Source organism: Lethenteron reissneri, chromosome 43, assembly GCF_015708825.2.
Source record: "Lethenteron reissneri isolate LAM-NWPU_2019-01 chromosome 43, ASM1570882v1, whole genome shotgun sequence".
Taxonomy (NCBI): domain Eukaryota; kingdom Metazoa; phylum Chordata; class Hyperoartia; order Petromyzontiformes; family Petromyzontidae; genus Lethenteron; species Lethenteron reissneri.
Window position 1 is genome coordinate 4,691,537 of NC_083821.1, and position 15,906 is coordinate 4,707,442.

The window sequence follows — 15,906 nt, forward strand, 5'->3', positions numbered from 1 at the left end:
ATGGCAAACTCAAAGTTGGTGATACGTTCTATAATTCGGTTTGTAGCTTGAAACCTGGCACTTGGAAAAGCAAGTTACAATCGAGCACGGTGACCAATCTACGTGACATTGAGTGTACATGCACTTAGTATGAGCGTCAATTAATCTGTGTGCCACTGAGTCCGCTGGACGGTTTTTATCAACTGACTGGAGAGAAACCGTTAAGTTGGTAAGGTACAACAATGTCATTCCGCTACGGACGGTGTCACCCACAATGACTCAACGACAACGCATAATGAGTGACTGCACGTGCCCTGTCCCCACCACCTCTGTTGCTTGCGCACAGCCTTCCTATCAATCAACACGCACAGTTGTGCCTACTTTGACTACCCCCTCGATCACTTCGTAGAACCGGTTGGCTACGTACGGTGCGACAAAAGTTAAACGTATATACATACAAATTTAGGCATTGATGAAAAAAGTTAATATTCTCAGCTAAACTTTGGAATGTTCAACAACGGCTTCCTTCGTAAAGAATACCGAGCACCTGCGAATACTGCTCTTTCAAGGACGCTTCAAATGGCATTCTTATTTAGCGAATAAAAGTAACCTTAATTCATAGCAATGCTTAACATTGTTATTAACATCTCAATTTGGAAAAAAATCACAAATGATAAAATGTAAAAAAACATACTTTGAATCGCATAGCTTAATTCGTATTTAATCACAAACGTCACGAACCAATCACGTGCTTGTTCTGTGAGGACTGAGTGACTGACATATACAGTATTCCAATGGTGTTATATAAGGGCTATGGAAAATGCTAATTTGGTGCATCTAGAGTCGAGTCAGAGATAAAAATAAAATAAAATCTGCTCTATTTTGTATATACACAAAACTTCGCCAGCAAAAAAATGTACAGCCCAGAGGTTGATTGGATATCTTCATGTTATATACATTGGTTCAGACTTATGCTACACACTTAAAAAAAATATATGTGAAATATGATTTCCATCATTGGTGACTCAAGTAATTAATTTCCCTATGGAGTGCGACGCTAGATATATATTTAAATCATCCCGATTTAATATCTCTATGTCTAAACAATATTGGCTAATAAGGTGCTGTAGTTGTACGAGCATAATATTTATATATTTATAATTGCAAAACTGTGCAGTGTCCTTTTTAAAGTGGCGTTTTTATATATATATGTGTGTGTGTGTCATTTCACATGGGAAGTAAACATTAAATAAAATCGATTAATAGCATTGTCTGTGCATGGTGCCAGATGTGCTGGATGATAACAACTCCAACACAGCATTAGCTGTCAAGATGCTGTCAGGTACACTTGAATTTAACTCGTTCACTGCACAACCGCCCTAGCCAACGCGACCCTTGGGAACACAAGCAGCCTGGGTTCCGTGTCAACACAAATAAAAAGAGTCCATCAGCCTATCGGCTTTCCGGAGCAATATTTTCAAGCCGCAGTTGTTTAAGCGAGCAAATTCTGGACCGCTGGGTGGATCTCATCAGCAGCATCACCGATTACCAGATTAACCGATGCTATCGGCAACAGCACTCCATATAACATATGGGACCCCGTTCAACGGAAAGAACAAGCGTTTCAAATTTCCAGCGGATGAAAATGTTGCGACCAGGAAGACACTGACCCACCACCTCCTGCAGACCAGGCGAGGTAGTTAACACCTCGCCACCGCATGGGGCCTGAGTGATCAAAACATTACAAAAGCAAAATATCTCAAAGTAGAGCGAAGTGAAGTCATGGATATGGTCTAAAAAAACGCACGGCAGTTGGGAGTAATGAGCCCTAAAAATGAAAAAAAAACATCTGCATGGCTTCAAACGAAAAGGGTTTTACGCGCATCTCCTATGACAGACACTCATGCGGCCCTCCCCACCCCAACCCCCGCAGCTTTCACCTGTGGTGATAAGAGCGCCGCCCTTCCTTCGGAGGAAGAGACCCCCGTGCGATGGTAAATGTCACGGCCGGGGTGCATTCACTCCCGTCACCGTTGCAGTCACCACTCGGGGGAATGAAAAGGCTCCGGATAGAATGTGCCACTCAAAGTCTACGCGCGAGGTGCGTACGTGTCTGTGGGTATGTGGGGGAGCGGTGATGCAGCGGTTAGGCCACTGCGCGACGAACCCGGCGACCCGAGTTCGATACCTGCTCACGGCCAACGCCGGTGACGATAATCTGAACTGGTCCTGAGCCTCCCCTAGATCGACTCAGTAAATACCTGGTGCGGTGTGTAAACATCGCTACTGGGGAGACAAAGTCGGCCGGGCGTGGTGCTGGCCACCCACCTCCTCGTGTACCGAGCTGGCCTTCATAGGTGCTCGCTAACAGCACTTGCCCCAACAATCTGTTTAGGCTATACGGGGGATCTTTGTGTTTGGTATGAGGTGAGCGCACCGTGCTACAAACCCGGCCTGCCAAGTTCGATTCTCGCTCATGGCCAACATTGGTGGCAAATATCTGGGCCTACCCTAGGTTGGCACGACCTTTTTATCAGTGCTTGGGGCTGTTCGTAAATACAGTATGAGCACTTGGGAGACAAATGTGTAGCCCAGGCATGGGTGCTGGCCACAGCATGTGATTGTTTGCTGTTCCAGCCCGGATATGTGCTCGCCAACAGACCTCGCCCTCACAGCCTGTGCAGGCTACACGGGGGATCTTTGTTGTGATAATCTCAGCTCTTATGCACCTTCACATCCATACCTTTTAAAGAGGGCGTTTGGGTCCACAAACTTCAATGTAATTCTAATATCCATAAGAGTTTTTTTTTGGGTTAGATCACGTAAATATATAAATGTGTCATTAAACCCGCCACCACTCAACACAGCCAACTAGTAAGGTTTGTCACCTAAACAGAACGTTGCCAATTTGTCACTAATACAGCACACCGGTGTGTTGGAGAGCCAAGCCACAACATTTACAATCGGAGTACGACGTTTTGCCAGTAATTACAACTAGCTTCATCAGGCGACAGCCAGATTTGTGAAGAAGTCCACCTGTTTCGTTCCTTAAATAGAGGCAACCAAAAAGTGGTCCGTGCCAAGTACAGGCTCCCATTTGCCATTAAACTGTAACGGAAAAGCATCACTGCATGCATTACCCCATAGATTAATAATAAACAAACAAATAAACATACAACGCTGGCATTTCACGTATAGCTGAATGGAATAATAATTCAAACCTCTAATGTAAAAACCACGTGAGAGTCCAACTGATTAAAAATTTTATTTTTCAAGTGGGTCCTGAGCCAAAAAAATGAACACAATGTGGATGCAATGCAAGGCAAAACAAATATACAGTACGTGCAATACAATGTTTAATATTAAGTACGGCACCACCGATTAGCACGGTGGGCTACGCGTGGTGCGAAATAAGTTCAACATACATACAGCAGAGCAGGGGGGGAGGAGACATTCAAAATATTTCGCGATTAATAAACCCCCCCACCCCATATAGAATAAAGTCGAGGTGAGCTGGTGGCTTAGTGTTGACGGGATGGCTCTGGTACCATTGAGATACCGGGTTCCAATTTCCGGCAGCCGTATGTGATTAAACTGCATTTCCAATCGTAGTGCGTTGATGGTTTCGGTCCGGTCACCAATGCCTGGACAACTAAAAAAATCTAAAATATATATAGCTGCAATTCTTTTGCCAATTTCCAGCTCTGAGAACGGAGAACATCAGTTCGCGTCTGACGTGTGATGAACATTACTCGCGGTGGCATGGCGCATGGGAAATTGCTGCCCCCTACCCTGTGAATCAGGCGTCATTTGTAGCCAAACTGTTAGCGCGGTTGGCTGCGTACGGCGCGAAAGAAGTTCAGCATACATAAAAGAACTGCCTCTGTGATATCTGCTTCTGTGCACCATTCTCTAACTGTAAGGGTTGCCCTGCTCTGTCAGATATCGCAATAAACACCTAATTTCATGACGCCGATAGCTTAATTGGACAATAATTAATGGACAAGATGGAGAAAAGTAGTACTTAGATTAAAACTTAATTTAACCTTCCAATAAAAATCGTTTCAAGTGAGATGTGCCTCCAATGCACTTTCATTCATATTAATCAAGAGTCCAATGTCACAATCTGACAGTGTGGGGATGCTTTTAAATGTAAGAGAGATGCAATGCTCCTCAAATAATCCAAAACAAAACGCAGGTCTCTGGAATCTTAGAACATTGAACTGCACATCGGTACAATTGACCAAAAACAAATACTACTCAAATATGCCCTGTGTTGCACCATAAACGGTTGTGGCAAGTGTTGTGAGCAAATACCATCTGGCCATGTGGTCAGCCCAGAATTCAATGCCTCCCCTTCGCCGTTGTTTATGCTCCACGCAAGCTACTCATGTAAGGCTGAGTCAACCTTGGGGCGGACCAGGAGAAGTTGCGTTACCACTTGACACCGACATTATCCGCGCCCTCGAATTGAACCCAGGTCGCTATTGCAGTGTGCCGATCAACTCTACACCAAAATCGAAGCTTTCCTAACTGCAGGAATACAATTTCGATTTAAAGCTTTTGTGACTGCAGGGATTCATCTTCTTGGTTCTTTCGGTAAAGTCACGTAAAATGGAAATAATAAAATAATAAAAATAAAACATAATGAAATAATTCTCACGACGTTTCGGCCACAACGCAAGCAGCCGTCCTCAGGTGAAAAACAGGTCTGTCGAGAAGACAGAGTCTGAATGACACACCCCAGGCTTGGAGCGTCTATTTAAGCTGGGATGGAGGGGGAAGAGCGCCTTGCAGGAATTAGTCATGTAGAAAATCAAATCAAATAATAATGGAATATGACGTTTTGTTTGCAACACAAGCAACCATCATCAGGTAAGAATGAATGATAAAACGTAGACACGGGAACAGCATAGGCAGACAGTATTACAATGCCATACCCCGTGCATTCATTTGGGAGAAACGCAAGCCATTAACCGTTTAACCTAAACGCCACGATCGTGCCCCTACAGTCTTACTCGGTGTATCACAGCCCCTGCCGCAACCGAGACCGGCAAGGCATCTTATCCGCCCGTTACAAACACGATGAAGGCCTATCGTTAAAGCGCTGAAAGGGCTGAAACTGCGTGGAACGCCGGTGCGGAACGCGCAGGGTTAATAAAACGACACTCTTGACTATTAGCTCGTTGTTACGGTATATATATTTTTTTTTGGGGGGGGGGATTTTTTTTCCGTACGATAATCCCACAATTGAGACGGCTAACAGCAAAGCGAGAGCGAGTCTCCGTTGATCGTAATTAAAAAGGTGCGAATGAACGCGAAACACAACACGCGAGCACATTCACGCAGACACACGCGGCCACAGCTGACAACGGTGCATCCGAGACGCTCACACGTTGACGGGACACCACTCATATTCTTGGTTCTTTCGGTAAAGTCACGTAGAAGGGAAATAATAGAATAAAAAATATATAAAACACCACTCGTTAACACGGTTGACAACGCAACGCAGCCTCCCCTTGATCGGCTTCCACCGTGCGTGCAAGTGGAGCGGTGCACACAGAGCGCGGTGACGAAAATAAAGAAACACATGATGAATAAATGGATGAACAGAAACAAACAAAAACTCCTCTTGTTCAAACCCCTGCACGGCGCCGTACGGAACGGAACCCGAGCACGGCACGCTCCGCCCGTTCCCCTACGACCTTCAAAGCCCTCCGACTGCGGCATCGCGAAACTTTGCGCATCGCTCCAAGACAAGAAAAAAGACTCGATCCGTCGGCCACGTCCGCGCCTCAACAAAGGAGCCCGCCGCTGCCCTTTCATTTCCCCCGCCCCCAGCCCTCTGGTACGTGCCAGCTGAAGCAATGGACAGGATGCTTGCGAAGCGGTGCCAACCCACCCACCGCCTAACAGCCCACCCCGCACACTGGCATCTCGTGGAAGCAAGCGGCGTCGATCGCTGGTCTCGTGGTCAGTCGTCCACGAAATGCCCCCCCCCCCCCACATCCACGATCTCGTGCGATCTGGGAATCCTTTGGAGAGTTGCGCTTCGTGAAGCACTTAGGACAGCGGTGGAGAGACTGGCTGGGAACGCCAGGATCTGCGGGGCTTTGGATGCACGGTGGCATGGAGGCGGCAGTCGAGCCAAATGGATTCTTGGATCTGTCTGCGCAGAGCTTTGAGTGTTATCCCGTTGCAAGCGCGGGCTTAATTTGGATGTTCCATTTTCCCCGCACCTTCGCGAATGGATTATGCCAAACATTCCAATGCAGGACTCTCATGAAACAATATTGAGACTCAATGAGGCATTGCAAGGAATCAATGCATATATTATTATTATCATCATCGTTATCACCTGTCATGATTGTCATCATCATTGGTGAATCAATGTCGTCTGTAAAATACATGACGCTCCAAGTAAAGGTGCCGTGCTGCTATATATTTCTCACGACACTGCTGGCGGAAGGACCCCCACGATGGAAGCGAACCCGAGAGGGTATTTGGCCTACTCTTCCACGTTAACCAGATGCGGTTTTTGGAAGAGGGTTAGGAGCACCCACACTTTTGCCCCCAGCCCACGTGACCCTGCCGAGCCGACTGCCTTTGGCGAAGCCATTAACACTGCTGAGTGGATAGCGGTGGTCGGGGGTGGGCTGGAGGAGTGGTACTTACGAAACATGCCCCCACCACCCCCATCCATTGTTTCAATTGCCAGACCGGGAGATCGAATTGCGAACAGCCCACCCCTGTATTCTTGGTTCTTTCGGTAAAGTCACGTAGAAGGGAAATAATAAAAAAATAAAACTTCTACGTGACTTTACCGAAAGAACCAAGGATATTAATCCCTGCAGTCACGAAAGCTTTAAATCTAAAGCCCACCCCTGGATTGCAAGTCTGGTGTGGAATGGTACCCAGGAGCCGGCGATGACGGAGAAGACGGACAGCCAGAAGACGGTGGTTATGGAAGTGCCACAAAAGTCCACAGAGACGTCAACTACCTCGCCTGGCATGCAGCAGGAGGCCGCGGGATCGATCCCGACCCTGACGCCTGTGTGTTTGGAGTTTGCGTTTTCTCCCCGTGGTCGCGTGGAATTTCCTCCGGGTCCTCCGTTATTTTTCCCCCTCCACATTCAGACTCAAAATGCGTTTTAGAGTATTCGGCTGCAATACGTTTTCACGTGATGAGCCACTTCGTTGAGCGATAATTTTTGTCCAGGTCGCTTACGAAAAAGAGCTACGTAGCTCAGTGGGTCTAACCGGGTAACATAAATAATAGTTCATTAGTTTGTTTACTGGAACGAATACAGCCCTCCAGCCATACTGTGGCCTCTAAATGCAGACATTGGAGCTTGAGTGCCAAATGTGACATCGACCAGGGATCTGGCAGAAAGGAAGGAGGGATGGCAAAGCCAAGGCAAGTTGCGGTGGCATCAATGTTATTGGTCGTGATGACCTTTTGTACCTTGGCCTAGACCAGCGGTCGGGAACCTATGGCTCGCGAGCCATATATGGCTCTTCCAGTGACGGCATATGGCTCCCAGACAATTTTGAGTTGAAAAAAAAATCAGTTTGGAACTGATTTTAAAATACTTGTGATATTACTTAATAATACTGTGTCGTTTTAAAGTAAACAGAAATTAGTTTTGAAGATAAATTTCACGGTTCACGCCTGCATGAAGCTCAACCTCACCACGTATGAACCAGACTACAAGGCCATCAGCAAAACCATGCAGCACCAGAAGTCGCATTAAAAGTAATACATATTTAATTTATTATACGTTAAAAATACTATATGGCTCTCAATGAAATATATTTAGAAATATTTGGCTTTTATGGCTCTCCCAGTCAAAAAGGTTCCTGACCCCTGGCCTAGACTAATGTCGACAAATTTGAACACGTAAGCTGTTTAAACATGTATGCCATCAAACATGAAAACATACCATCACACCCACTGGTTAGAGTGGGGCGATATGCAACTGGGTATGAATACCAGTAATAAAAACATGACGGTTTTATATACCGGAAAAATAAAACAAAAATATATATCACATTTACGTCTGCGGAGGAGATGGAGCAATGATATCAGAATTATTACATTGGAGGATCGTCAGAGAGATGGCGGCGGCGTTGTGGGAGCCTTCATCCAGCAGTGGATTGACCATGGTTGCTGCTACTGCTGCTGACAAGTTTTCCATATACCTCATCGAGGTACTTACATTGTATTCTTGGAAAAAAAAAGAAATCTACGGATTGTTTGTTGTTGTTGTTGTATTAAAGACACTGCAGAGTTGCACTGTCACGCATGGACAACAACACCCCAGCTGTGTGCTGTCTTATTTACCGAAGCCAACCTGCGGAGATGCCACCTGTTAAAATTGGCGTAGGAGAGGGCCCTATCAGACGCGACGCGGACGAACGCACACAGTGCACAGATGCAAAACAGTCTCCGTCTCGAAGCAACCCACATGCCCAGCAACCCACATCCCCACCCCATCGCGCCCATGTAATTACTACCGCCATAATTTTCTCTCGTGCGATCGTGTGCTTCATTAAAACGTCAGGACTTTGGAGAGAGAGCCCACGTGAGTTTGATGTGCAGCATCCTTCGGCCGTTAACGACAAATTGATTTCTCCGACTTTACGGTGGCTGCCACCCTGCAAGCTGCTACATACTCGTCAATCAATCGCAGGCCCATGCTGAGCTCCATTCACCGCTGACTTTGAAGCACTTAATTAGAAGTAAATTTTATATATATATAAAGGGAGCGCGTTTTTCAAGTGTTGTGTGTGTGGGGGGACAGGGGATTTTCACACACACGCACACACGCAATGCTTTTTGCATTTGATCGTATTTTTTAAAATTCTGCGTTTATATTTTACTTATGGTGCATGCACAGTCTCGCCAATGAGCCGATTTTATTTCGCCCAATAGCGTTGACGGCTCGCCTCTTCCCATCTCGCCACTTGAGCGATGCATGGGACCAGTGGGCCCCCCCGCTCTGCACGTACACACAACAACCAGAGGCAGCAGCGACTCGACGAAGGGCGATAAATTAAAATCTGCATCGCTCAAGATTAAACGTTAGGATCAAAGACAGCGATAACGGCTGCTGAGACCGCACGCATAGATAACGGCAATGTCGAGATCAACGTTCAAAGCGTAGATAGCGAAGAGCCGCTTTCCATTTTGGAAATAATGAACACTTACGAAAGCAATTTACAACCCATTGTCAATCCGCTGCTGGTTGAAGACACTCCCGACGCCGCGTCTGTCGAAGGAGCCGCTTATCGATACTTCACCGTGAGAGTTAGTGAAGGTTGTTTCAAATAGCACTTGCCACTGGCTGACTATAGCCGTGGCCAAATCACTTTGCTGGGTTCATAGCTCTGTGCTTCCACCCCCCACCCCCACCACCTCTACCACCCTGGGACGTATTATATGAGGCTACATGAGGAATCTTTGAATGTGTGTGCAGATGCATGCATGGATGTGTGTGTGTAGGGGGGGGCAGGGGCGGGAGGTGGGTGGACGTGCGGTGGTTAGCGCACTGCGCTCCAAGTAGGGCAGCAATGCGAAAACTTTCCCGTGATTGTTGGCTACTGTGATTGTTAACCTTGCGCAGTGGCACATCGGATGCTCCCCTTTGCACGACATCAGCCACGCGTGGACTGTGAAACTCGCTCCGAAACGTGCAGGAGAAATGAAGATGAAACACATCCCCATCGTTTCACCGTAAAGAAAAAATCAATGCCAAATCGACAAAAAACCTAATATCTGCATTCTAATATTAGCCCGTACACAACCGCAGTTGTCCATTTATCCCTAGAAAAATGGTTATTGTAAGATACAAAAAAGCGGTACATTTCGATATTGTGATTAAATAACAGCCGTGAAAACATAGTGTGTTAAAATGAGCAAATACATTACTTTGAGCCATGGGTGATGCATCTTCCTCAACGTTAGGCAAGGAAAATGCGACAAACTCGCAAAACATCACTTCACAGTTCAAGCCCAGACAACTCATTTAATTAATAGCCGGCTCCTGGCAGGGAAATTGTCAGTGGGAGTTTCTCTTCGTGAGGGACCTGATTGCACCGAGGGGGCAGAGCAAAGGTGCTTTTCAATCAGTTCGGAGTGAAGGAACTGCTCAGCTTAATTACCTGATAGTAGCAGTTTTATGCCAATCAAGGCACGGGCACTTCCCCTTGGATGAGTTTAATATATGAGCGGCGATAAACGCCTGTAATCCAGGGTTGATAGATCACACCAGGCTTTTAAAATGCATGAATTTGAAGCTGATATTACGGTGCATCGTGCTAACAACGACACCCCTTCTCCACACACAAAGATCCCTCTCATACATCCTAATTGCCTAAGGGTCCCAATGCTCTTGGTGAGCATCTATTAAGGCAAGCAGGGCTTGCAAAGAAGTGTCATGGCACTACACCCTTAATTTCCCTTATGCTAATATTTACACATTTATATCGGATCCACCTTTATGGCTGAATAAACCTGGAAGACATCCAGGACAAGTTCAGATACCACTTGGCATTGACATGAAATGCTTGTATGCATGTTGAACTTCATTTGCACCGTACAAAACCAACCGTGATTGCTGTATTCGAGTGAAGTGAGCAAACCTATCACTTCACACACACACGCAGGATGAACTATGTGGGTGCATGTGCGCACCTGCATTGAGGCCTCTGTGTTGTCGAGCTCCAGGTGGCTCTGGTCTCGCGCTGAATCTCTCTGCTCCTCGAACGCTGGGCCAGGATGTCCCTTGCTCTCCGCTCTGCCGTCTCGAGTTGGGGTCACCACGGCATCGTCTCCTCTGTCTCTTGACTCGTGTGACAATCCTCGGACACTTCCAGGGGTTTGAGGCCGACTAGAGATGCCACTGGGATGATGGGACAATCCAATTTGATTACTAGGGGTGGCAGGTCGACTGCTTGTGGAGGTTCTAGTTTGGTGAGATGTTGGACAACTACTGGTAGGAGTGTGTGGTCGACTTCTATTGGTACCAGGCTTCTGAAACGTCTCACTGCCACTATTCGGAGTTTGAGGCCTACTAGACTTACCAATGGGATGATGGGGCAGTACACTCTGATTATCATAAGTGGCAGGACTGCCGTCTGTCATATTTCTAGTCTGCTGTTGCGTTTCATGATCATTGATAGGTGCTTGTGGCGAACTTCTGTCGATATCAGAATGTTTAAATGCCTCACGCTCATTACTAGGAGTTTGAGGCTTACTCAGCCTTCCAACTGGACATTGGGATAGCTTACTGTTATTAGCAGGAGACTGGGGTCTGCTACTTGCAGTATTCATAGTGTCTTGAGATGGTAAAACACCACTGATAGGAGTCTGGGGCCTACTATTGCTGCGGCCAATCTGCTGAAATGCCTCACTCCTAATGTTAGGCGATTGAGGCCTACTAGGATTGCCGCTCGGCTGTTTGGACCCTCCACTCTGACTGATGGGGGTCTGTGGTCTACTTGTTTTGGTATTTGGCCTTTGGAATGTCTCAGTATCACTCGGATGGGTGTCTGGCATGCACCCTAAAATCTGGGATTGTGGAGATGTTTCCCTGTGACTGTTGGGGGTTTGTGGACTACTTGAATGGATCACAGACTGGTGGATGGGCTCACTCTGACTAATGGGAGTTGATGACCAAAACGTATTGCTAGTCAATTCTTGGGATGACTCATTCTGATTAACAGGGGTGGGTGGCCTGCTGCCTCTAATTCTCGATTGTTGTGATGTACCACATTCATAAGCGGGGGTATTAGGTCTACTGTTGTCGTTAATGGGCTGGTGGAACGTCTCACTATGTTTTGTTGGGGTGTGTGGTCTGCTGCTTTGGTTTCTGGAAGTCTGGGATATTCTACTCTGGGGTCTACTGCTATGCTTACTAAGCTGCTCAAACAAATCACTGCAGTTGCTAGGAGAGAGAGGCCTAATCAAATATTTAGCACTAGCAGATACGTTCCCAGTGGCACTCAACGGATTTTTATTCGGTTCATTTGCAAAACTCCGAGGCTTGTTTCTCCGTGTTTTATTTGAAGACGCACTGGAAGTTTTGTTTCTTGGCTCCGGGAAAAGCTTCTTAATCTCCAGGAATGGCATCTCATTTCTGGCTCCTGCACCACGACCTGCTGATAACTGTGTGGGCCTAGCTGGACTGCCGTGCAACCCTTTCCGTGACCGTCCTCCATCAAAGTCCCGTCGATCTTCCCCGCAAAGCGACTTTGCCTTGACGTGCTCGGCCCTGGGAAGGTCGCCCTTCACCATGGGGCTGCCAGGAGATGACGCGGGCCGTGATCTGGAGACGCCTTCCCACTCAGGACCTGGCAGGGGGCTATGGAGGACTTGCTGTGTCTGCATGGTGATGGTATCACTGACACGAGTGGCCCACGGTTCGGTTTGTACATCGGTGGTGAAACGTGGAGCTCTGGCGGAGTGGTCGGTGACGCGAGAAGTGTCTCCCTCTGTATCCCAGATGGGATGTCTCTGCAAAGGAGGCGAGACAATCATGTGAATTAATATTGACCTTCGGAAGCTTCAGAATAGATTGTGGATTAAGCACCGTGGATTTATGAGGCTAAACATATGACATATGTGTATAAGTCCATTATGAATGAGGTGGGGTAGGGTTGCCACCCGTTTGGGTTTAACCTGGGCACTGCAGGAATTGGAATCTGTGTATCGTGGAAAAAAATGTTTCGTACCAAGTTCTGGTGAGATTGTGTTGCACTCTATTACAGTACCTCCGATTAACACAGTTGGCTACTTACAGCACGGAAGAAGTTCAACATACATATGTTCTGAAAGACCTAATGTTGACTGAGAAATATATCCTGGTTTTAGTCGAGAGTGGAATCGGTGGCTATATACGTTATAACAGAATGAAACGTGGTCGCTGAAGTGCCAGCTGCCGAACCGTCTTTGCCACATCAAGGTCAAAGTGTTTCAATAGGTTCCTGACAAGACGAGTTGAGTCACTGCACTGGGCGAGTGAAGGCTCTGGGTTCCATCTCCACGGCACGGCGGTTCCAGGCAAAAACATTACCACATTTGACGTGCTCTAGCCCCCGATGACTTTGTTTCTGAGGCATGAAAACACTCCTGACGAAATATTATTCCACAGCTCCCAAGCCAATACATGTGACTTGCCCAAAAGGTGCTGCCCCCATCGTGTGACCTCTCACCCCAGCGTCTTACTGCTGCGCAACTCAGATGCATCCCTTTGAGCGACTTATCCATTTCTTAAATCGTTTCTGCCCGAGTGTAACTACCGAGTTTTAATCAGAAATGCAGGCACTGTTTGCGGAAAATACAGAACAATAATTGAAACAAAACAGAATCAGGAGGGGGCGTGGAGTGATGTGATAGGAAGGGGGCATACAGCAAGAGAGAGAGAGAAAAAACAATCCCATATATATAGAAAACAGGAGCATGTGTGCTTCCAGCGCTCATTTCCGCAGATCCCATGACGTTCTGTTACAGGGCAGGACTGGCGTCGTGTGGAGGGGACTTCAAAGCCCTCGCTTCCACAATGTGGCCATTCACGACTTTGGTGAGAACTTCATGGGGGAAAGTGGAAACCGTGAGGGGGAGGGTGGGGGGAGGAGTACGGGGTGGGGGGCGGATAGGGATCATGTGGTGGGGGGTGAATGGCAGGGTGGGGATCTCTGTGGTCAAGACGGCCGTGAGAGCCCGGGCGAACGTCGGATGTGGCGCAGATGGGATGTCAAGCGGGGGGCTCGGCTCCGAGACTCCCAAGGCCACGGCAGAGCGACAGAGGAAGTGATGCTTTTCTCTCGTTCACCCCGAGGCTAACGACAATGCTTTATTTAGCGATTGGAATGCCTCATTTACGGCGTACGCCCCACGTACGGGAAGCTCGATGTGTATCTTTTTTATCGATCCCACGCATTTTACAATTTCAAGCCTGTTGCGAATTGATGGATGGTAACAATTCAGTGTTCTCATTAAATGCAAGAATTTATTATTTTTGTCTTATTTTTTGCATCTCCTTTATATGGCTCATGTATGCCCTGCCTTGTCACACTCATCAATTCGCCTAACGGTGCCCTTTGTACAGCTTTTGAATGAATTGTAAACAATATTCTTACATGCACGATTTTATGCCTGTGTCATGAACAAAGAAATACCTTTTAGTGAATTCATTAATCGTTGAATGTTTGCGTTGATGGTTATGTAATGTATAGATCCAGGGGATCGAGTGGCGCCAAAACGGTTTGCACACAGCGCCGCAAACCCAGGAGCCTAAGACCAATTAACGGCAACAGCTAACAATGAAAATGCTGAGCGATATCTGAACCTGTCCTGAGCCGTTCCCTTTACCGACCTACGCTGAGCATTGCAGCAAAATACGGTCAAAACGTTCCCGTGATCGACATGACGTGGGGAGGCTTTCATCCAGAAGTGGATTTACAAATGGCTGGATATTTTTAAATCCTTTATATTAAGTCCGCTTGCTTGCTTGCTTGCGTGCTTGCTTGCTTACGACCGTGCAAATCTTTCGGTCGTTTTTTAACCCACTTCCCGTGATCCAATCGAGCTGACGTTTTGCACACAGACTCGTTGTGCGAGACAATTAATGTTCGTGAAAATTTTTTCCCAAAATTATACACTGTTTAGGGAAAACAAATTAAATATTTAATTACCAATTGCTTAATACTGGCAGACAATCATCTGACCCATAGGTGGCAGCCATCTTAAGCCAGAGGACGAGAGGACCCTAGCCGCCACACATATAAAGGATTTATAGTGAAAAACTTTGTTTTTACGGGTTATACTTGTTATTAGTACTATCTCACTCTCTCTCTCTGTGTGCCATGTTTCTTCTCAAAGACATCAGCGATCGTGACATTTCCTCCATTAAGGTATAACCATATTACTCAAGAACTTCGCATTAGTTACTGCCATTTACATCCAATTGTTCAAATGGCTTTTGTACTCGATTCGCCGTCTTCCACGGCTTCTTAATACAATGCAACAACCGCTCAACCAACTTACCTGGGCAATACCATCCACTCACGTGGACCATCACGAAATATACGCTCATCTAGTATATGGACCTGCTGTGTATGAAATCCACTCAGCTTCGGACATCAGAACGGAGCTCCCCATCTGCACCCGCGGTAGTCTGAAACGGTCCGCCAACTGAAGTCGGCTTCAGTCGCGACAATCTCTGCTTTTAACACTGGGCTAAAAACAATGGTTTTGTCTTCCACTCAAGTTGATTGTAACTTTCTCAGTACCATCCGCGCTTCAATCTCAGCCTTTTGTCGCATATGGCGGCACGTTACAGAACTCGGATTGAGTGATATACATGCACGTAATTCACACGGCTGATTCCACCGACACTCTTTAAGTCCAGGATTTTCACGGGCCTGTGCTTTACTAATCAGACTAATATGAACATAATCGGCCAGCGTAACTCACCGGGCCGGTGACTTGAGATGCACTTTCAAAGTCATCGCTTGACTCGTTCGCTAAATCCTCCACAATAGTGTCACCATCATCATCATCACCGTTGCCATGGTCACCTCTCTCCTTGTCATCGATCCTGAACAGCCTGCTGACTGAATCGACCACAACAGACGGACAGGTGCATTGAAACATGGAAATAGGAATGGGCGGATGGGCACAGACGAACGGAGGGACGGGGAAAAACAGACGGGCGGAGGAAAAATTGTTGGCACACTGGACTTGCAATCCAGAGGTCAGCGGCTCAAATCTCCCGGCATGGGAGTTGAAACAACGGGTCCCCCCCACATCACTGTCCAACCACTAGTATGCATCGATGTGCCACAGTTGATTGACAGGTCGTGTGTGGTGTGGCTTAAAAGTGTAGGGTGCAGGGCGGAGAGGAGCCCTGCCAGCAGCCAGCC

The 15,906-nt window shown here is 47.0% G+C and overlaps 1 protein-coding gene across 1 annotated transcript in view; it reads right to left on the reverse strand.

The window, feature by feature from the left end:
* The window catches only part of LOC133353266 (mucin-2-like), a 59,494-nt gene that overhangs the window by 27,200 nt on the left and 16,388 nt on the right, over positions 1–15,906 (reverse strand). Inside the window, exons 8-9 of the mRNA XM_061569368.1 lie at positions 15,458–15,597; positions 10,676–12,496 (exon numbers count right to left, since the gene is read on the reverse strand). Coding sequence (XP_061425352.1) covers positions 10,676–12,496; positions 15,458–15,597 — 1,961 coding nt within the window. The remainder of the gene's footprint in view (positions 1–10,675; positions 12,497–15,457; positions 15,598–15,906) is intronic.